A 23,672-nucleotide genomic window follows, 5' to 3' on the forward strand; every position below is an offset into this window, starting at 1 on the left:
ACTGAAACATTGAGTTGTATATAAAAGTATGTAGAGTCAATCGTTCTACTTCGAATAAAATGTACATATTCATCTTATGGCTACATCTACATGACGTGTGTATGAACGTCAAGTAAATAAATGGTATACCAAAGAATCCAGCCTATCAAAAGTCGTAATATTATCACAGCAGGAAATTATTTTCTGTACTTTCTGTACTTTATTTTATAAGACCTCATCACGATTAGTAAAGAAGTTTAATTAGACTAAAATAAATCAAGAAGATGTAATATAAACACAAAGAAATTAAATTCTAGTTTAAAATATTAAAACTCACCCGGTTCTCATCCCCCTCATTTTCTTTACCAACGTGCATCAGGGTCTGTGTTCCACTGGCATCCAGACTGATGACGCTCTGACTACACGGCCTGCCGTATTTCAGGTCACTCCTCCTGGAGTCAGCGGTCCCGCAGCCCTCGTAATTGTACACATGCCGAAGAGTTCCTGTACCTCCGACGTCTGCGTAAAGCGGTGGGTAGTACGGGATAATTGGGAGATTCCCCCCGGATTTATAAAACATCCGCTCATGTCTCCACCTGTAGCACTTTACTGATAATATGGTTATGATGGATACAATAAAAAGGAAGGAAACTACAGCCAAAGCCAAAATTAAATAAAAAGTCAGGTCGTCATTATAATCCCTGTCGTGCGTAAAATCAGTGAATTCCGAGAGTATTTCAGGGAAGCTGTCCGCCACCGCCACGTTAACGTTGACTGATGCTGAATGAGGCGGCTGTCCGTTGTCCTCCACTATAACAGTTAGTTTTTGCTTCACAGCATCTTTATCACTGACCTGGCGTATAGTTCTGATTTCTCCATTCTGTGAGCCCACTTCGAAAAGCGCCCTCTCTGGTGGCTTTAGCAGTTTATATGAGAGCCAGGCATTCTGTCCGGAGTCCACATCAACAGCCACAACTTTAGTAACCAGATAGCCGACTTCTGCTGAACGTGGCACCATTTCAGCCACTAAAGATCCACCAGTCTGTACTGGATAGAGAACTTGAGGCGCGTTGTCATTCTGGTCTGTAATAACGATGATAATAGTCGCGTTACTGCTAAGTGGCGGGGAGCCTCCATCCTGTGCCTTGATATGAATCTGTAATTCTTTAATTTGCTCGTAGTCAAAAGAGCGCATTGCGTGGAGAGCGCCATTCTCTGCGTTGACTGAGATATAAGATGATGTTAATATTCCATTAATTTCTGTGTCCACGAGAAAATAGGATATATGCGCATTATTGCCCGTATCCGCATCGCTCGCTTTGATGGTAAATATGGACGCCCCCACTGCGTTATTCTCCATAACATGAGCAGGGTATGTTTTACGTTCAAATACTGGCGCATTATCGTTGATGTCTGATAGTTTTAGAGTTAAGGTCTTGTTAGTAGAATATGAAGGTGAGCCTTTATCCACAGCCGTGATAGTTATATTATACTCAGGGATTCTCTCACGATCCAAGACATTTTCGGTTGTCAGTGTATAAAAATTGGAAGATGACGACGCAATTCGAAATGGCAAATTTGGATTAATCGAACAAGTAACTTCTCCGTTTTTACCGGAGTCCAAATCTTTTATGTTGAGCAGTGCAATGACAGTGCCCGGTGCAGAGTTTTCAGGTATGGGGTTAGAAAAAGACATCAGCGTAATTACAGGTGCGTTATCATTCACGTCGGTAATTTCAATAATCACTTTACAGGAATCAGTGAAGTCACCATGGTCTGCTGCCTTTACATTCATTTCATACTGTTTTGCTTTTTCAAAATCTAGTGGTCCAATTACCTTGATTTCGCCTGTTAATGAGTCTATGTAGAATACATCACTAAAACTACGACCAGAAAAGGAATATCTCACCTCACCGTTTATTCCTTTGTCTGCATCGGTCGCACTGACTTTTAGAACTGCTGTGCCTTTAGATGCATTCTCCGGTAACTGGGCTTTGTATACTGACTGGCTGAAGACCGGAGCATTGTCGTTTGCATCTGAAACTATTACGAGTATTTTCATTGTGCCAGATTTCTGTGGGCTTCCTCCGTCAAACGCGGTGAGGATGAGATTGTGCTCCTCCTGTTTCTCTCTGTCAAGCGCGGTCTGAAGCACCATTTCTATAAACTGAGCGCCGTCAGAGCGGGACTGCTGATTTAATACAAAATTGCCGGAAGAACTGAGTTTATATCCATGAAGACTATTTACTCCTACATCTGGATCTTCAGCGCTCTCCAAAAGGTATCTAGCTCCTGAACCAACTACTTCACTAATGTTTAATCGTAACTCTTTTTTTGCAAACACCGGAGCATTGTCGTTAATGTCTGTTATTTCTACATCTATACGATGCAGCTCCATGGGATTCTCCAGAATGATCTGGAAGTGCAGAGAGCACGGAGACACTGGGCCGCAAAGCTCTTCTCTATCAATACGTTCCTTCACAATCAGCATCCCTTTATCAGTATTCAGACCGATATACTCACGACCATCCTCCGTAAAAACACGAGCTCGGCCAGATTTCATGCGCTTTATATCCACACCGAGGTCCTGTGCGATATTCCCCACAAACGAGCCTTTCACCATCTCCTCTGGAATAGAATAACGGACTTGTCCGTAAACACCGTTTGCGATGTAAACACACAGGACCAAAATCTGCAGCTGCCATTTCCAAACCTGACCGATGTTTCCATCATTGACGAGGAAACAAAGAAATTCCATGGTTTCTAAATAAAACAAAAACGGTTTGATGTAATAAAGAAGATGAGCCAATATTGTTATATTTCCATATTCATGCTGCGGTGATGTATAAAAAATAAGATAAGCAGAACGACGGCGATGTTGTGCCCCTAGTCTGTTGTGTTCAGGGCGCAGAATACAAGGAACCGTCCGGTATGTCTCCTCTGGAAGTGTATCAGGGAGGTTCCCGGCAGACGGGTTTAAACCTCACACAGCGATCAACAGCGGCACACAGAGCACCGAGATAAAACTACACTTGATCACATCCTACACAAAATTATACTTAATTTCCCAAATAGGTATAATTGAAATATGTTAGTATGTATGATTTGTAACCACAACAGCAATAGAATAAAATCGTTCTATTACCTCTAGTTTCTTAATAAAATCCCGTTTTAGTTTGTGTGTTGAATCATTCTCTGGCTGAAAGCTGATTTCACTTGGCAATGGTCTAGTCGTCGCGCAAAATTTATGATATGGAACACGTGACATTATTTTTGTATTTTAAATAATTCGACTCTTCCTATTCTTCAAAATTACTTTTCAATTTGTAGACATTTATACGATACTATTCAAAGCAAAGTATACTGACTGTGTTTTGCTTTGGTTTTAGTGTGGATTTAATAGTTACTGTAATTATAACATCATGTTACCCTCAGCATACTTTAACTAAGATGTTTACTACAGGATAACACAGGGTCTAAGGTACCCGATTTTGGTCATAACTCAACTTTAATAAAATATGTAGTTACTGTGTTTTGCCTTTGTAGGGCAGCGTACATTATCGGGCAAAATCACTGAAACACCACAAGGATAAAGAGAGGATTTTAACAGTGAGGTAAGTAAGACAGAGGTACAAGCGCAACTACAAAGGTGAGTCATACTAAACTGGATACCAATTGGTACTATATGTCAGTTATAAAACAGATTTAAGCAACAGTAGTCGGTGCCCAAAGTGTTAGTGAATCAATCATAAAAACTGCTAAATTACTCCATGTGTCAAAGGGAAGAGTTGCAAAAATCATGATGGATTGTGCCTAGTATGGATAAACTGGACAGACAAAGAAGAACAGTCAAAGGTGAGTGGGATGGATGGACACTCAACAGGAAAATGCAGCCACAGAAATAACCACATGTGGCACCTCTGTCATGCACAGGATTCTTAATAATCAGGATTTTTCATAGGGGCTCTGGTGGGCCCCTGACTGACAGCATAGTCGGATTGGCGTGGGTGGGGCGCCAATATGATTTGCTTACATGGGGCCCGATAGCTCTGGCAGCGCCCCTGGCTGTATGTCTAACTCCTAGGATAGGCAAAGTCACTGTATGTCGGAGAAAATAGGGATATGTTTCATATAAAAGAGGTGTTAGCTTATTCAAATTATTTTGTAATAAAATAAAAAACCCTGAACAGTAAAATTTGTTCTACTTCATATTGCTAGAAAAATCAGCAAATCATGCAAAGATAACTTGATCTTTAGGGTCATGTTGTGTTTTCTCTGTCTTTTTCACAATGATATCTACAAAATAAAATAATTCCATCAAAGAGATTACCATACTCCCATCACACCAAGCATCCATCCAGCCACACCCATATGCCCCTTCCCCAGAATATTAATGGAACCCTTGTAGCTCATGGGCTAGATCTAATTGCCAGGGTATAAAGGGACCAGACATTCAACTACATCCTGAGTTTTTCACAATACTATGTAGCTGCACTGTTGCTCTATATGACTTCAGTTTGTATTTCTGCATTTCTGCTGCATTGTCATGTGATTTACATGCAATAACTTTCCTGTATTGCTCCTGTCAACTTTCTGCCTGTGTTTGCAAACAGGGATGTGGGTCACGACTTGGATGTGGGTTCTTTTTTTCTACCTGTACTTTCCCTACCACTTGGTGCCTGTTTTTCAATAATGGACTGTGATTCTAGAAGAAAAACCCAGACTGCACTGTAGGATCCTCTCTCAGCTAAGCATTATACATACGCATGGGAACACAATATGAATATGAGTGTATATAATAACGCTTACACCTGTTAATCTAGTATTTGATACCTTACTTATATAGTATTTATTATCTGTCTATTAATTAAATGTAATGTATGCTTTTGGGATTGCTGTGGTTCAAAGACAATACAATACAAGGGTGATAAACACTGTTGACAGGACCAGTCCATCACCAGAAACTCAACCTGCAGCAGGGGAGACTGGGTATGGTTGTAACACATTTTGCTTTGCCACCTATAACTCACTGAATTTTTGAGCTAGAGTTTTGAAACTTTTATATAAAGTAGCCACATTTGTTTGCTAGAAACTGCACCAAGTCAAACCTCTGCAAGAATATCACAGACCTCGTGAGTTCATGACAAATACATGGTGCTCCTTTGTTACAACCTGTCCCACTACCAGGGAAGGATGTAACACATGCTGGGGTAAGTTGTAACAGTCATACAAAAGAGGCAAAAACATTGGGCGCCCCATGCTATATACTTCAAAAAGGTTTACTGAAATAAGCGAACAATCCAGAACAATGTCTCTGTGACTTACCATAACTCAAATCCACCAGTCTGCTAGAACAAACTTCCTTAATGGTATGTATGCTTAATCAACACTCTACTACAATACATCTGTGCAAAAAAAACATGTAAGTCTAATAAAAATAATGTGTGTATTCTTAATCAGAGTCACAATGCTGACAAATGAATCTTGGTATCCCTGGAGTACAGGCTTGGTGGGCCCAGAAGCTGTCAGGCCATTATACAGGTCTGCCGCCTGAGTCAAATATTCTGCCAGCACCTTCTCCTGCACCTGCTGTGGTAACCTACACTGGGAAGATCACTGGACCCCTGGTCTCTCAGCTTCTGCAGTGATTTGCAGTATCTGCTCAGTGTCACATGGCAGATCCCACGCGCCTTCGCAGCTGACCTGACTGACTGGCCCTTCCTTATGACCTCATCAGATGCTTTTTTTAAAACACTGGCAGACACACCTCTTTCAGTCTTTCTTTTCCACTGTCTAGACATTCTGTAACATTATTAAAATCAAGAAAGTGTCCTTAGTTGTATGTAAGGGGAGGGTTGTGACACTTTTTAAAGATGTGTTACAACCCAGCCCACCCCTCTTAGCTATTGTTCAGCTAGCTGTAGTAGGATAGTGGTTTGAAATTAGCAGGGAAAAATACATCACAATTCACCTGAGAAACTACAATTTAATCTTATTTAAGTCATATGATTTTATCTGCAATAGTATAAATACTAAACAAAATATAGTCTCGGTCAAAAAAAATACTTTCTTACCTCAAAATCTGTTTTTTATTTGTAAAATCTGCATGTACCAGTTTCCAGCCTTGATATCCATTATGTGGGTTTAGGGAGGGAGTATGTAAACACTGAAATGATCACATGACTCTCATCCTATTCCTGATTGGTGGAACTGGTGGTGTTACAGCTCTCCCCATGTTATAACCATACCCGGTCTCCCCCATATATTTGCAGTTTTGAGTGGGGCAGCTAATGAACACTGAGATCGACCATGCAATTCAATTTTAAACATTACTAAACAAATATAAATACATTTCAAAATATTACTGTGCAAAATATCATGAAGATTATATCTGTGAGACGAAATGAGGGCTAGAGATTTGATGGTCAGACTGAAAGTTTAAATGCTAAAAGATGATCACTCAGGGCCCTGAGGCGTAGGCTAGACAGGCGATATGAAATTTTACCTATATGACTCCAAAATACTAAGCACAGCACTTCTGACCAAAGCCCTGGGCCATCATCTGGCTGGGAGAACTTCATTCTTCATCAACTCTTCTAGATAAGTAACCCATGTACAATGGGGGGAACTCATTACACAATAGAAACTAAAATCCAAACTCATACCCCATAAAGGTAAAGAGCACTGGAGCATCACAGTCCAATCTGCATGTCTGCTTGTTAACTTCAGTAAACAAGAGCATCGATACATGGTGATTTGTAGCTGATTATCTTAAATAGCAGACAGTGTCCAAAAGTAAATGTATCCATCCATCCATTCATCCATCCATCCACCTTCTAAACAGAAAAAAAGTTTGCGAAGTGTTTAAATTGAAACATAAAAACTTCATTAAAGAAAAATAAACAAAGGTATAGGCTGAACAGGGATTTTTAATTGAGATACAGAATGTACTATATAGTGTTAAGCATGTATTCTCACCTCATCTTCCCAATTCTCATCTCCCTCTATGTCTTTCTTTGCATGTTGCAGCGTCTGTGTTCCAGAAGCATCCAGACCGATGACGCTCTGACTACACGGTCTGCCGTATTTCAGGTCACTCCTCCTGGAGTCAGTGGTCCCGCAGACGTCGTAATTGTACACATGCCGAAGAGTTCCTGTACCTCCGACGTCTGCGTAAAGCGGTGGGTAGTACGGGATAATTGGGAGATTCCCCCCGGATTTATGAAACATCCGCTCACGTCTCCATCTGTAGCACTTTATGGATAATATGGTTATGATAGAGACTATAAAAAGGAAGGAAACTACAGCCAAAGCTAACACCAAATAAACGGTCAGGTTGTCATTGTAATTATTGTCATGCGTCATGTCACTGAATTCCGAGAGCACTTCAGGGAAGCTGTCCGCCACCGCCACGTTAACGATGACTGTGGCTGATCGCGACGGATTTCCGTTGTCCTCAACTATAACTGTTAGTTTTTGTTTGACAGCATCTTTATCGGTAATGTGTCGTACAGTCCTGATCTCACCATTCTGTAACCCGACATCAAACAGCGGTTTGTCTGTGGCTTTCGAAATTTTATAAGAGAGCCAGGCATTCTGTCCGGAGTCCACATCAACAGCCACAACTTTAGTAACAAGGTAGCCAACCTCTGCTGAGCGAGGTACCAGGTCAGCCACCAGAGAACCTCCAGTGTGTACTGGGTAGAGGATTTGAGGGGTGTTATCGTTCTCGTCCACGATAAATATTCTAACAGTCACGTTACTACTCAGCGGAGGTGATCCTCCATCTTGCGCTTTTACGCGAAACTGAAAATCCTTTATTTGCTCGTAATCCATCGACCGCACAGCGTGAACCACGCCTGTGTCGGAGTTAATAGAAACAAAAGATGAAACAGGCACTCCGTTTACAGATGAATCTTCCAGTATATAGGAAATACGAGAGTTTTGGTTCCAGTCTGCATCACTAGCTTTCACCTTGAATATGGAGACCCCTGGTGCGTTGTTTTCCATTACAAATGCGTCATATGAACTTCTGTCAAAGACCGGCGCATTGTCATTCACATCTGATACCTTCAAGTTTAAAATGACGCTGCTGGAAAGTGAGGGGATTCCTTCATCTGCGCAGATCACGGTAATGTTATATTCAGACTGTGTTTCTCGATCCAGTGACAATGCAGTAACCAGACTGTAGAAATCATTTTCCGTTGATCTGATGCTGAAAGCATGGTTTTCATCAATTAAGCAATGGGTCTTTCCATTATTCTCAGAGTCAGGGTCCTGCACTGTCAGTATAGCCACAATAGTGCCTTGGGCTGAATCTTCAGGAATTGATTTTGATTTCGACAAAAAGTTAATCAAGGGATTGTTATCGTTCACGTCAATAACATCGACTATTATTTTACTTGAATCGGAGAGCCCGCCGTAATCCTTTGCTTCAATGTCAATTTGGTAATGTTTGGCAATTTCATAATCAATCTTACCAACTAATCTCACGTCTCCGCTTGTATCGTCGATGTGAAATAACTCTGACACACCATCCAGACTATTTGTAATAGAATATGTCACTTTACCATTAGATCCAGCATCTGAATCTGACGCACTTACTGTTGTTAAAACGGTACCTTCGGGGGAATTTTCTATTATTTTCGCCTTATATATAGCCTGCGTAAAAACAGGAGCGTTGTCATTGGCATCGAGTACGGTAACATGTATCTGCGCTGTACCAGACATCGGCGGGTCGCCACCATCCCTAGCTGTTAACAACAGCGTCAGTTTATCCTGCTTTTCTCTATCAAGCGGTTTCTGTAAAACCATTTCCACTTTTTTACTTCCATCCGACTGACTGTGTAATTTCAGTGTAAAATAATCTTTCGGCTCAAGAGAAAAGACTTGCAGGTCATTAACACCTACATCCGCATCCACTGCCTTTTCCAGGACGAATCTAGCTCCGGTCACAGCTGACTCGCTGATTTCGAATGTAAATTCGTTCTTTTTAAAAAGTGGAGCATTATCGTTGATGTCTGTAATCTCTATATTGAATCTGTACAATTCGATTGGATTTTCTAAAACGATTTGAAAATTTAATACACACGGCGTTGTTTTCCCACATAGCGATTCACGATCAATTCTATCCTTTATAAGGAGGACGCCCCTTTCTCTATCCAACTCGATATATCCAGTACTGTCCCCAGTATATATACGGGCGTTACCCGATTTAAGTCTTTTCACGTCTAAACCAAGATCTTGCCTGATATCACTGACTAATGATCCTTTCCCCTGCTCCTCTGGAATAGACAAACGGACCTGTCCGTAAGCAGAAAGGAGAGACAGCAGAGACATAAATGCTACTTGCCAAGACGTGGATTTTCCCGTCATTTTCCCAGAACCCCAAAGAACAGTTATACAAAATTGTTCTTCTCCAAAACGAAGTTAAAAGCGAAATTATAATCCCTGATTGGAGAGGAGAGATGACAGGAAAAACGCATTTCGCTGTATCCCAGAATCGTATTGTTCTGTAGCTGAATACTGCGCTCCGCCTATATTTCTCTGGAATATCAGGATGACTGGGGGAGGTTCTGTTCTGTTCACGTAAGAGCAGCGGCAGCACCCTGATCAACAGCGTCACACTGGGTTCATTGATGGAAGTGCAAACATAAATCAGGGTAATATTAAAACTCTATATATAAACAAGTGTAAAACAAAAACCACACATTAAAAGTCAACCGTTTAGCCAATAATGTCAAATATAATAATATAATAATAAAGCCAACAATTCAATGTACAACAAAGAACATCTAAAAGGGAACCATTCAATAAAGTCAAATATAAGTTTCAGTGAAGTATGCTATTATTAATGTAAAGTATTAGTGAGTCGATGTAAAACAAAGCTAAAGATATAGTAGACATACAGAATGATTAAAGATCAGAATAATGAATTGCAGAATGGCACAATAATTTATGATACTGCTTGTAATCTTGTTCATATTTTATAATCGCAGAACCAAGGAAATATCACCGAAAGGAATCTACACTATGCAGCCATCGGAAATTAACGCACTTCTACCATAGCAATCAACATAAATGAATACACCACAAAATAATGAGAAATAAGATGTGTACATAAATATTTAGAATATATTTCTGAAACTATTCTACATTGCACTTCGTCCAAACATATTTTACTTATTTAGCATATTTACTTTTATCCAATATGACGTTTTTTAGAAAGGAGTATAAGAGAGGGCCTGGGGGAACTGGGGTTTTAAAGCCTTGCTCAAGGGCTCAAAAACAAAATCACTCTGTCGAAGATGGGATTTGAACCAACGCCATTCTGATTCCTAGCACAGCGCCCTATCCTGCTGAGTGACACATTGCCCAGCAGCCAAAGCCAAGACAATCCAATTCAGTTCAATCTAACTTAATACAATTTTTTTTTTTTTTAAGTCACTTAGTCGCTTATTCGTGACTCACCTGATCCTCGCTTCTCTCACTTTCCGTCTCAACGCGCATTAGTGTCTGTGTTCCACTGGCATCCACACTGATGACGCTCTGACTACACGGCCTGCCGTATTTCAGGTCACTCCTCCTGGAGTCAGTGGTCCCGCAGCCCTCGTAATTGTACACATGCCGAAGAGTTCCTGTACCTCCGACGTCTGCGTAAAGCGGTGGGTAGTACGGAATAATTGGGAGATTCCCACCGGATTTATAAAACATCCGCTCATGTTTCCACCTGTAGCACTTCACTGATAATATGGTTATGATGGAAACAATGAAAAGGAAGGAAACTACAGCCAAAGCTAAAATTAAATAAAAAGTCAGGTTGTCATTGTAATCCAGGTCGTGCGTAAAATCTGTGAATTCCGAGAGTAGTTCAGGGAAGCTGTCCGCCAGCGCCACGTTAACGTTGACTGATGCTGAACGAGGCGGCTGTCCGTTGTCCTCAACTACAACAGTTAACTTTTGCTTTACAGCATCTTTATCACTGATCGGGCGAATAGTTCTGATTTCTCCATTCTGTAAGCCCACTTCGAAAAGCGCCCTCTCTGATGGCTTTAGCAGTTTATATGAGAGCCAGGCATTCTGTCCGGAGTCCACATCAACAGCCACAACTTTAGTAACCAGATACCCGACTTCTGCTGAACGTGGCAGCATTTCAGCCACTAAAGATCCACTAGTCTGTACCGGATAGAGAACTTGAGGCGCGTTGTCATTCTGGTCTGTAATAACGATGGTAATAGTCGCGTTACTGCTAAGTGGCGGGGAGCCTCCATCCTGTGCCTTGATATGAATCTGTAATTCTTTAATTTGCTCGTAGTCAAAAGAGCGCATTGCGTGGAGAGCGCCATTCTCTGCGTTGACTGAGATATAAGATGATGTTAATATTCCATTAATTTCTGTGTCCACGAGAAAATAGGATATATGCGCATTATTGCCTGTATCCGCATCGCTCGCTTTGATGGTAAATATGGACGCCCCCACTGCGTTATTCTCCATAACATGAGCAGTGTATGTCTTACGCTCAAATACTGGCGCATTATCGTTGATGTCAGACAGTTTTAGAGTTAAGGTCTTGTTAGCAGAATATGAAGGTGAGCCTTTATCCACAGCCGTGATAGTTATATTATACTCAGGGACTTTCTCGCGATCTAACACATTGTCAGTGGTCAGTGTATAAAAATTAGAAGAAGACGATGCAATTCTAAAGGGTAAATGTGGATTGATTGAACAAGTGACTTCTCCGTTTTTACCGGAGTCCAAATCTTTTATGTTGAGCAGTGCAATGACAGTGCCCGGTGCGGAGTTTTCAGGTATGGGGCTAGAAAAAGACATCAGCGTAATTACAGGTGCGTTATCATTCACGTCGGTAATTTCAATAAGCACTTTACAGGAATCAGTGAAGTCACCATGGTCTGCTGCCTTTACATTTATTTCATATTGCCTAGATTTTTCAAAATCTAGCCCTCCGCTTACCGTTATATCACCGGTAAAGGCGTCTATATGAAACAGATCCGTAACACTAAGACCTGAAAACGAATATCTCACCTCACCATTTATTCCTTTGTCTGCATCGGTCGCACTAACTTTTAGAACTGCTGTGCCTTTAGATGCATTCTCCGGTAACTGGGCTTTGTATACTGACTGGCTGAAGACCGGAGCATTGTCGTTTGCATCTGAAACTATTACGAGTATTTTCATTGTGCCAGATTTCTGTGGGTTTCCTCCGTCAAACGCGATGAGGATGAGATTATGCTCCTCCTGTTTCTCTCTGTCAAGCGCGGTCTGAAGCACCATTTCTATATACTGTGCACCGTCAGGACGGGACTGCTGATTTAATACAAAATTGCCGGAAGAACTGAGTTTATATCCATGAAGACTGTTTACTCCTATATCAGGATCTTCGGCGCTTTCCAAAAGGTATCTAGCTCCTGAACCGATCAGTTCACTGATATTTAACTGTATCTCCTTTTTGGCAAAAAGCGGAGCATTGTCGTTAATGTCTGTTATTTCCACATCTATACGATGCAGCTCCATGGGATTCTCCAGAATGATCTGGAAGTGCAAAGAACACGAAGGCACTCTCCCGCAAAGCTCTTCTCTATCTATTCTTTCTCTCACATTCAACGTCCCTTTATCAGTATTCAGACCGATATACTCACGACCATCCTCCGTAAAAACACGAGCTCGGCCAGATTTCATGCGCTTTATATCCACACCGAGATCTTGTGCGACATTCCCCACAAACGAGCCTTTCACCATCTCCTCTGGAATAGAATAACGGACTTGTCCGTAAACATCATATGCGACGCAAACACACAGGAACAGAATCCGTAGATGCCATTTCCTAACGTAACCGATGTTCCCAGCAATGACGAGTAAACAAAGAAATATCATGCTTCCCAAATACAATAAAAACGTTTTTCCATAAGCAAGAAGAGAATTCGATATTTTTATGTCCGGATGTGATTATGGAAAAAAAATCAAATGCCACAGAACAACTGCGATTTTGTACTCCCAGTCTGGTGTATTTGGAGCGCTGAATACACGCAACCGTCCTCTGTGTCTCTTATGGAAATTGTATAAGGGAGGGCCACGGCGGAAGGGTTTAAACCTCACACAGCGATCAACAGCGGCACACAGAGCACCGAGATAAAACTACACTTGATCATATTCAACAAGAAACTTTATTTCAATTATGATTGAAATATATACCAGAGAAAGTCTTTGAACTACAACGGCAAAAGAACAAGGGTGTTCTAGAAATTACCAACATTTTGTCAGATTACTGAAACCCGTTTTTATTTTAGTTTGGTATACTGTATCATCACCTGGTTGCAAGGTGATTTTGATTCCACTGAATCTCATGGCAATAACCATACTGATAAAGAACCACGCAATATAATGAACTTAATGAATATAATGAACAACGATAAATTTACTTAACACCAGGACAAAACCAAGTGCCTTAACCTGCCTCCCCCAATTAGCAGATCAAAAAATTACTGACATACTCTTATGGGATGTTTTGGAGTATAGAATGTAGATTCCCTGGAACTGGATGGGTTTCCTATATACAGGGCCGGTCCATCCCTTAGGCGGCCGCCTAGGGCACCAGCTTCTACAATATACATCTACAATCTACAATATACATCTACAATCTATAACATACATTTACAGTGTAATGTTCTAGGAAACAGCAGCAGATGAACAGATATAGCAGATAAATACCTAATTGAGATCAACCATGCATTCAAACTTACCAGGCAATTTCACTTTGCATAAGGTGTACAGTGATGCCCATCTGGGACACCACACTTACTAGGTCTGTTACTGCCTATACTATAGGGTGGGAAATGTTATCCACAAAGGGACAGTGTGTATGCAGGTTTTTGGGGTAACCTTTAGGTCAGCCATTCAAACCCAGGTGTGAGGACTCCTCAGCCAATCAGTCCTCTAATTAGTAACCTGATTACGGAGTTGCAGCGAAAACCCACACACACAGTGGCCATTTCTGGATAACATTGCGCACCCCGGCCTATACAGTACATAAGATTACTGCTAAATGTGGAGGCTGAGTATTTAACTCCCAGGGATCCAGGTCCTTTTAACTGAAATGGTGGTTTACAAATCCTGTCCTAGCTCAAAGTGTCCTCCCTGACATGGATTATCTGGCCACCCTAGTTCTACTTCTTACTGCTAGAAAACTGTCAGCACCCCATACAAAAAACCTGATCGTTAGTCTCCTCCATCCCTGAATGCTAATGGCTCACCTGTAGCTCATCGGCTAGGTTTAATTACCATGGAATAAAAGCACCTTACATTCAATTACATGCTGAATGTTTCACCATACTGACTGTGTTGTGGCTGCTGTTCACTTCTGGTTTTCAGAATCTCTGGCATTTTTTGTTATCTAGATGTGAAGAGTTTCCTTCTGAATTCATTATTACCACATGCAGTAGTTCAAAGACGAATCAGTACCAGGATGAAAGTCAATCTACAATATACATCTACAATCTACAATATACATCTATAATCTATAACATACATTTACAGTGTAATGTTCTAGGAAACAGCAGCAGATGAACAGATATAGCAGATAAATACCTAATTGAGATTAACCATGCATCCCTTTTTAGGTATCAATAAATAAAACTGAAAACATTTCAAAATATTACCATGTAATTTTTAAAAATATGATGTTGATTAAACTTGAGAGAAAATGAGGACAAGAGATTTGAATGAAGTCATTAAATCAAAGAATAAATGTTATAAAAAGATCACCCAAGGCCCTTAGCTGCAGGTGGGGATGGAGTTACATAACATACAACCTATCGGGTTCCAAAATACTATGTACAGTCCCAACTACCAGAGTCCTGGGCCCTCATCTGATTGTGACCTCATTCTTCATTAACCCTTCTGGGATAAGGAGCTAATGGACAATGTGAAGACATCCGAGAACAGAAACAGAAATCCAAACTTTTACCCCATAAAGGCAAAGAGGGGTGGGCTCTGATGGATTCTTTAAGACCACAGAACTGATAGTGGGCTTCAGGAAGCAGAAAGGAGCACACAGGCCCATCACCAACAATGGTTCCGCTCCCTCGCATGGACAGTTCACACGGACAAACAGTGAAGGAGGCGCAGCAGCGCCTCTTCTTGCTCAGGAGACTGAAGAGGTTTGGAATGAGCTCCTGCATCCTCAGCACTTTTTATAGCTGTGCCATCGAGAGCATCCTTACGGGACGCTTCACCGCCTGGTACGGCAACAGCCCCGCCTACAACCGCAAAGCTCCGAGGAGAGCGGCGGTGTTCTGCGTATTATAGGAGGCGAGCTTCCCTCCCTCCAGGAGATCTACATCACGAGGTGCCTGAGGAACGCGAAGCTCTGCTGAACTCTGACCATTAAAAATGGACACCGACACTCTGCCATTTACCACACATTACACATGACGCTCTTCTGCACATTATTTAACTGTACATTCTTACTGCACCACTGCATACACATCTGTACATACATAGATTTGTTATATATCTTATATTTATACTGATTAATTGTATTTGATTGTTAATTCATGTCATTCTACGGCTGCTTCGAGAGGCTTTGCACAGAAGCATTTCACTCACATGTATAGTACCTGTGTACTGGTGACAAGTGACGTGACAATAAAAGTGATTTGATTTGATTCGATGGTTGCATTTGATGACATTACAGTAGTTACAGTACTTAGCAGCAAGATACCCTGTACTACTAAGATGTATTCAATAGTGCTTTAAAGAAATTAATTGTTAAAATTTGCCTTCTGCTGTTCTGAGGGTTGGTGTGTGTGTGTGTGTGGGGGGGGGGGGGGGGAGTCTCTATTAGGATTCCAGAACACTTAAGGCCAGACCTACATGCATCAATCTTATAACTGCCTGGCGAGTAAATCACTGTGATGCTTTGATGCTTAAATTCAAACACGAAAACTTCCTTCAGTAAAATAAACAAAAATGTTGGCTAAACTGCTTTCTTAAAACGAGATAGACAATGTAATACACATAATTTTAAAACTATTCTCACCTCATCTTCCCAATTCTCATCTCCCTCTATGTCTTTCTTTGCATGTTGCAGCGTCTGTGTTCCAGAAGCATCCAGACTGATGACGCTCTGACTACAAGGCCTGCCGTATTTCAGGTCACTCCTCCTGGAGTCAGTCGTCCCGCAAACGTCGTAATTGTACACGTGCCGAAGAGTTCCTGTACCTCCGACGTCTGCGTAAAGCGGTGGGTAGTACGGGATAATTGGGAGATTCGCCCCGGATTTATGAAACATCCGCTCACTTCTCCATCTGTAGCACTTTATGGATAATATGGTTATGATGGAGACAATAAAAAGGAAGGAAACTACAGCCAAAGCTAAAACCAAATAAACGGTCAGGTTGTCATTGTAATTATTGTCATGCGTCATGTCACTGAATTCCGAGAGCACTTCAGGGAAGCTGTCCGCCACCGCCACGTTAACGATGACTGTGGCTGATCGAGACGGATTTCCGTTGTCCTCAACTATAACTGTTAGTTTTTGTTTGACAGCATCTTTATCGGTAATGTGTCGTACAGTCCTGATCTCACCATTCTGTAGACCGACATCAAACAGCGGTTTGTCTGTGGCTTTCGAAATTTTATAAGAGAGCCAGGCATTCTGTCCAGAGTCCACATCAACAGCCACAACTTTAGTAACAAGGTAGCCAACCTCTGCTGAGCGAGGTACCAGGTCAGCCACCAGAGAACCTCCAGTGTGTACTGGGTAGAGGATCTGAGGGGTGTTATCGTTCTCGTCCACAATAAATATTTTAACAGTCACGTTACTGCTCAGCGGAGGTGATCCTCCATCTTGCGCTTTTACGCGAAACTGAAAATCCTTTATTTGCTCGTAATCCATGGAGCGCACAGCGTGAACCACGCCTGTGTCGGAGTTAATAGAAACAAAAAATGAAACAGGCACTCCGTTTACAGATGAATCTTCCAGTATATAGGAAATACGAGAGTTTTGGTTCCAATCTGCATCACTAGCTTTCACCTTGAATATGGAGAGCCCTGGTGCGTTGTTTTCCATTACAAATGCGTCATATGAACTTTTGTCAAAGACTGGCGCATTGTCATTCACATCTGATACCTTCAAGTTTAAAATGACGCTGCTGGAAAGTGAGGGGATTCCTTCATCTGCGCAGATCACGGTAATGTTATATTCAGACTGTGTTTCTCGATCCAGTGAAAATGCGGTAACCAGACTGTAGAAATCATTTTCCGTTGATCTGATGCTGAAAGCATAGTTTTCATCAATTAAGCAATGGGTCTTTCCATTATTCTCAGAGTCAGGGTCCTGCACTGTCAGTATAGCCACAATAGTGCCTTGGGCTGAATCTTCAGGAATTGATTTTGATTTCGACAAAAAGTTAATCAAGGGATTGTTATCGTTCACGTCAATAACATCGACTATTATTTTACTTGAATCGGAGAGCCCGCCGTAATCCTTTGCTTCAATGTCGATTTGGTAATGTTTGGCAGTTTCATAATCAATCTTACCAACTAATCTCACGTCTCCGCCTGTATCATCTATCTGAAATAATTCTGGCACACCGTCTAAACTATTTGAAATTGAATATATTACTTTACCATTAGTACCTTCATCTGAATCTGACGCGCTTACTATTGTTAAAACGGTACCTTCTGGGGAATTTTCTGTTATTGTCGCCTTATATATTGCCTGAGTAAAAACAGGAGCGTTGTCATTGGCATCGAGTACGGTAACATGTATCTGCGCTGTACCAGACATCGGCGGGTCGCCACCATCCCTAGCTGTTAACAACAGTGTCAGTTTATCCTGCTTTTCTCTATCAAGCGGTTTCTGTAAAACCATTTCCACTTTTTTACTTCCGTCGGATTGACTGTGTAATTTCAGTGTAAAATAATCTTTCGGCTCAAGAGCATAAGCTTGCAGGTCATTAACACCTACATCCGCATCCACGGCCTTTTCCAGGACGAATCTAGCTCCGGTCACAGCTGACTCGCTGATTTCGAATGTAAATTCGTTCTTTTTAAAAACGGGAGCATTATCGTTGATGTCTGTAATCTCTATATTGAATCTGTATAATTCGATTGGATTTTCTAAAACGATCTGAAAATTTAATACACACGGCGTTGTTTTCCCACATAGCGATTCACGATCAATTCTATCCTTTATAAGGAGGACGCCCCTTTCTCTATCCAACTCGATATATTCAGTACTGTCCCCAGTATATATACGGGCGTTACCCGATTTAAGTCTTTTTACGTCTAAACCAAGATCTTGCCTGATATCACTGACTAATGATCCTTTCCCCTGCTCCTCTGGAATAGACAAACGGACCTGTCCATAAGCAGAAAGGAGAGAAAGCAGAGACATAAATGCTACTTGCCAAGACGTGGATTTTCCAGACATTTTCCCAAAACCTCAAAATCCCATACACAAAATTGTTGCTGTTAAAAGTGAAGGATCTAGCAATTTAAATTTAAATCCTTGATTGGAGTTGAAGGATGATAGGAAAAACGCATTTCGCTGTGTTCCCGAATCCTGCATGACACATTGTTCTGTAGCTGAATACTGCGCTCCGCCTGTCCTTCTCTTGAATATCAGAAAAATAGGGGGAGGTACTCTTCTGATCACAAAACAGCAGCACCCTGATCAACAGCGTCACATTGAGCTCATTGATGGAAGTGCAAACATAAATCAAGGTAATATTTAAACTAGATATATCGATGTGAAACAAATTGGTCTACCGCAAATTAAGAGCCAACCGTTTAGCTTATGATGTAAAATATATTAATATTGTATATTATTGTTACTTCATAATATTTGCCAGTCGGTGTAAAACACAGTTTAAATCATATTACAGAATAGACAATAAGAAAAAAAAACAGTTGGCTTCTAAGACTTGTAAAATTCGTATAAGTTCGATACTAAGTATTTCACTTAGTCTTGTTGAATTGATAAACGCCTTCAAGTAGAACCACGAGAAATATTACGAAAATGATCATGACACCCAACCATCCATTTTCTGTAGCCTCTTGTCCTGATGCACGTGGAGGGAGCTTCCAGCGTAAGGCAGGGAATAACCATGATATGATGCCAACCCATCGCACTGCTGGCACACACACACACACACACACACACACACAAACACACACAAACACACACACACACAAACACACACGCACACACATCATTCACACGCACGTTCACATCTACGGAGAATTTTGGTCACTTAATTTCCTCTTAGTATATTTTTGGATTGTGTTGGGAAACCGGAGGAAACTACACCAATTAGTGTAAAACAAAATGTTTTTGTAAACACCTAAACAAACTGTCAAATAGTATAAAGTGAATAGCAATTACATGAGGTTTTGATGGATAATTGTAATTATTTTAATACATTACATAACGAATCAACGCAAATCAATCAGAGGGGTAAAGTGGCAAATCAAATATTGACGTAAAGGGAAAAAGTTGTTGCGTTTGATATGTAATGACAGAATACTGAGAAATAATACTCACAGCTTACAAAGAAGCCCGGAATGTTTTCATTAAAAACTCATAGTACTTTGATCTGCATTGCACTTCGCCCAAAGACATTTTACTTAATCAGCAGACAGATTTACCCAAAGCGACATAATTTTTTTTGAGAAAACAGGGTCACACCGTGGGGGGCCTCTCTCAGTGGCCTGACGATGAAATTATCCTGCTTACGCTGCCATGTATACTGGCCACCTTTTGATTACAGGCATAGCGTTTTAAGCCAGTGAGCTACACTCATGTCAATAATGAACCAATAATAACCCAATGAACAATTAAGACGAAAGGTATAACTGTTAAAATAAGCATAAGATATAATCCGAAAAAAATCGTGACTCACCTGATGCTCACCACCCTCACTGTCTTTCTCAACGCGCATTAGTGTCTGTGTTCCACTGGCATCCACACTGATGACGCTCTGACTACACGGTCTGCCGTATTTCAGGTCACTCCTCCTGGAGTCAGTCGTCCCGCAGCCCTCGTAATTGTACACATGCCGAAGAGTTCCTGTACCTCCGACGTCTGCGTAAAGCGGTGGGTAGTACGGGATAATTGGGAGATTCCCCCCGGATTTATAAAACATCCGCTCATGTCTCCATCTGTAGCATTTCACTGATAATATGGTTATGATAGAGACTATAAAAAGGAAGGAAACTACAGCCAAAGCTAAAATTAAATAAAAAGTCAGGTCGTCATTATAATCCCTGTCGTGCGTAAAATCAGTGAATTCGGAGAGTATTTCAGGGAAGCTGTCCGCCACCGCCACGTTAACGTTGACTGTTGCTGACCGAGGGGGCTGTCCGTTGTCCTCCACTATAACGTTTAGTTTTTGTTTGACAGAATCTTTATCACTGACCTGGCGTATAGTTCTGATTTCTCCATTCTGTAAGCCCACTTCAAAAAGCGCCCTTTCTGGTGGTTTTAGCAGTTTGTATGAGAGCCAGGCATTCTGTCCAGAGTCCACATCAACAGCCACAACTTTAGTAACCAAATAGCCGACTTCTGCTGAACGTGGCACCATTTCAGCCACTAAAGATCCACCAGTCTGTACTGGATAGAGAACTTGAGGCGCGTTGTCATTCTGGTCTGTAATAACGAGGTTAATAGTCGCGTTACTGCTAAGTGGCGGGGAGCCTCCATCCTGTGCCTTGATATGAATCTGTAATTCTTTAATTTGCTCGTAGTCAAAAGAGCGCATTGCGTGGAGAGCGCCATTCTCTGCGTTGACTGAGATATAAGATGATGTTAATATTCCATTAATTTCTTTGTCCACGAGAAAATATGATATATGCGCATTATTACTCGTATCCGCATCGCTCGCTTTGATGGTAAATATGGACGCCCCCACTGCGTTATTCTCCATAACATGAGCAGTGTATGACTTACTCTCAAATACGGGCGCATTATCGTTGATATCAGACAGTTTTAGAGTTAAGGTCTTGTTAGTAGAATATGAAGGTGAGCCTTTATCCACAGCTGTGATCGTTATATTATACTCAGAGATTCTCTCACGATCCAAGACATTGTCGGTTGTCAATGTATAAAAATTAGAAGACGACGATGCAATTCTAAACGGTAATCGTGTACTGATCGAACAAGTGACTTCTCCATTTTTACCAGAGTCTAAATCTTTTATGTTTAACAGCGCTATAACAGTTCCCGGTGCGGAGTTTTCGGGTATGGGATTAGAAAAAGACATCAGCGTAATTACAGGTGCGTTATCATTCACGTCCATTACTTCAATAATCACTTTGCAAGAGTCAGTTAAGTTTCCATGGTCTGAAACTTTTACATTCATTTCATATTGCTTTGCTTTTTCAAAATCTAGTTGCCCCGTTAGTGTTATCTCACCGGTAAAGTCGTCTATATAGAAAAGATCAGTAGCACTGCGACCAGAAAAGGAATATCTCACCTCAGCATTCACTCCTTTGTCTGCATCATTCGCAATGACTTTAAGAACTGTACAGCCTATTGAAGCATTCTCGGGTAAATGCGCTTTATACACTGGTTGGTTAAAAACGGGAGCATTGTCGTTTGCATCTGAAACCATTATGACTATTTTCATTGTGCCATACTTCTGTGGGCTTCCTCCGTCAAACGCGGTGAGCATGAGATTGTGCTCCTCCTGTTTCTCCCTGTCAAGCGCGGTCTGAAGCACCATTTCGATATACTGAGTACCGTCAGGGCGTGATTGCTGTTTAACTATAAAATGGTCAGTAGGACTGAGATTATATCCCTGGAGGGTGTTCACTCCTACATCTGGATCTTCGGCGCTCTCCAAAAGGTATCGAGCTCCGGAGCCGACTAGTTCACTTATATATAGTTGTAAATCCTTTTTGGCAAAAACCGGAGCATTGTCATTAATGTCTGTTATTTCTACATCTATACGATGCAGCTCCATGGGATTTTCTAAAATGATCTGGAAGTGTAGAGAGCACGGAGACACTGGGCCGCAAATCTCTTCTCTATCTATTCTTTCTCTCACAACCAGCGTCCCTTTATCATTATTCAGACCGATATACTCACGACCATGTTCCGTAAAAACACGAGCTCGGCCAGATTTCATGCGCTGTATATCCAGACCGAGGTCTTGTGCGATATTCCCCACAAACGAGCCTTTCACCATCTCCTCTGGAATAGAATAACGGACTTGTCCGTAAACACCGTTTGCGAGGCAAACACACAGGACGAGAATCTGCAGCTGCCATTTCCAAACCTGATCGAAAATCCCAGCAGTAAGGAGCAAACAAAGAAATATCATGCTTTCGCAATAAAACAACTTGATATAACCAAGACAAGCATCCGATATTTGTATATTCCCGACGTGTTGCTTAATAAAAAATATATACGAAAAGTACAAGAACCACTGCAATGTTGTGTCCGTGAGCAGAGCGCTGAACACAGGCAACCGTCCTCTGTGTCTCTTATGGAAATTGTATAAGGGAGGGCCACGGTGGAAGGGTTTAAACCTCACACAGCGATCAACAGCGGCACACAGAGCACCGAGATAAAACTACACCTGATCACATCCTATTCAAATTTCAAATGTTGCAGAAACAGCGAAAAGTTATGGGTGCATGGAGAGATGGAAAGCTGGATGAACTGGACCAAAGCTCTGTAAATGGTGAAGATGTGCCTTATCTCAAACATTTCTACTGAAATCCAGCTTTAGAGTTGTGTTCTGCATCATCTCTTAGTTGTAATGCGATTTTTGGTCTTGCTCATTCTTTGGGTAATATCCATAACAACAAACATACAGCAAAAATTTGTTTCCTTCCTGGCTGAAAATTAGGTTTGAGAGATTACTGCCTGTATGGTGCGTTTTTAAATGATAAAGTTATCGAAAAAAGACCTATAGTGTTACTTTATTGGGCTGTCAGAATGATGAAGTTAATGTCTTTAAACAAGTAGCATGAGAATTTGTGGAGGCAGCAGATAATAACCCTCCATCAGCAATGCCCAGAAAAATGTCAAAAACTGGATTAAAGGTCAGTGAGGTTCACATGTTACCTGGCAGGAGCTGCTACAGTTGGGCTTTACATGACAATCATGAGTTATATAAATATATGCAACTATATAAAACATTATAACTGTATACTACAGTAAATATTGTCCAAGGAAACACTGACATTTTTTGTACCACACTCCTTAAAAAACAATGTTTTATAATTTTATGTTATTGCATTTTTCCCAGTCTGACAAAAATAGTTTTCTATTTGCAAATGGTTAAATTGTATGTTACTCAAAACAACATATACATTAGTGAACAAAAGAGCAGAAGTATCATATAACAGGTGACTTTGAAGTAAATCATAAATGCAGCTAGTAAAACGAGTCATATTACATAAAATCCCATTTAGGAGCACGTGTTAGTTATAAAAGAGGTCAGACAGTCAACATATTAAAATTTGAAGTTTTCAGACCAACATTAGAAAACAAACAGAAAACTCTGTGGCTGAATATATTGCCGCTTGGGAAAACTGCAGAAATATTGAATTATTTGATATACTGCATACACTGTATGGCTCTTTAATGGCTAAGACCTATAAGGCCATTTTGCAGGAAAAGGTGCCCTCATGATGTTCCCATATTTCCAGGTGATAATAACCTC

The 23,672-nt window shown here is 41.1% G+C and overlaps 3 protein-coding genes across 38 annotated transcripts in view; all 3 read right to left on the reverse strand.

Moving 5' to 3' along the window:
* Positions 1-5,332, reverse strand: part of LOC140593321 (protocadherin beta-15-like) — a 36,531-nt gene extending 31,199 nt beyond the window's left edge. Inside the window, exon 1 of the mRNA XM_072717496.1 lies at positions 317-5,332. Coding sequence (XP_072573597.1) covers positions 317-2,737 — 2,421 coding nt within the window. The 5' untranslated portion in view covers positions 2,738-5,332. The remainder of the gene's footprint in view (positions 1-316) is intronic.
* Positions 1-23,672, reverse strand: part of LOC111859848 (protocadherin gamma-C5-like) — a 219,694-nt gene that overhangs the window by 75,647 nt on the left and 120,375 nt on the right. The window contains exon 1 of one of the 36 annotated variants that reach the window (XM_072717482.1): positions 19,902-22,489. The exons of 31 other annotated variants lie outside the window; for them this stretch is intronic. In XM_072717482.1, coding sequence (XP_072573583.1) covers positions 19,902-22,322 — 2,421 coding nt within the window. In that variant the 5' untranslated portion in view covers positions 22,323-22,489. Of the gene's footprint in view, positions 1-6,957; positions 9,819-10,449; positions 13,139-19,901; positions 22,490-23,672 lie in introns of those variants that run through there. 4 more of the 36 variants (XM_072717481.1, XM_072717492.1, XM_072717486.1 and 1 more) reach the window with 4 other exon arrangements.
* Positions 15,802-18,735, reverse strand: LOC140593175 (protocadherin gamma-A11-like). The gene has a single exon (XM_072717088.1). The coding sequence runs from the start codon at positions 18,428-18,430 to the stop codon at positions 15,971-15,973; it is 2,460 nt and encodes an 819-aa protein (XP_072573189.1). The 5' UTR covers positions 18,431-18,735; the 3' UTR covers positions 15,802-15,970.

This window comes from Paramormyrops kingsleyae, chromosome 10 (assembly GCF_048594095.1).
Source record: "Paramormyrops kingsleyae isolate MSU_618 chromosome 10, PKINGS_0.4, whole genome shotgun sequence".
NCBI lineage: Eukaryota > Metazoa > Chordata > Actinopteri > Osteoglossiformes > Mormyridae > Paramormyrops > Paramormyrops kingsleyae.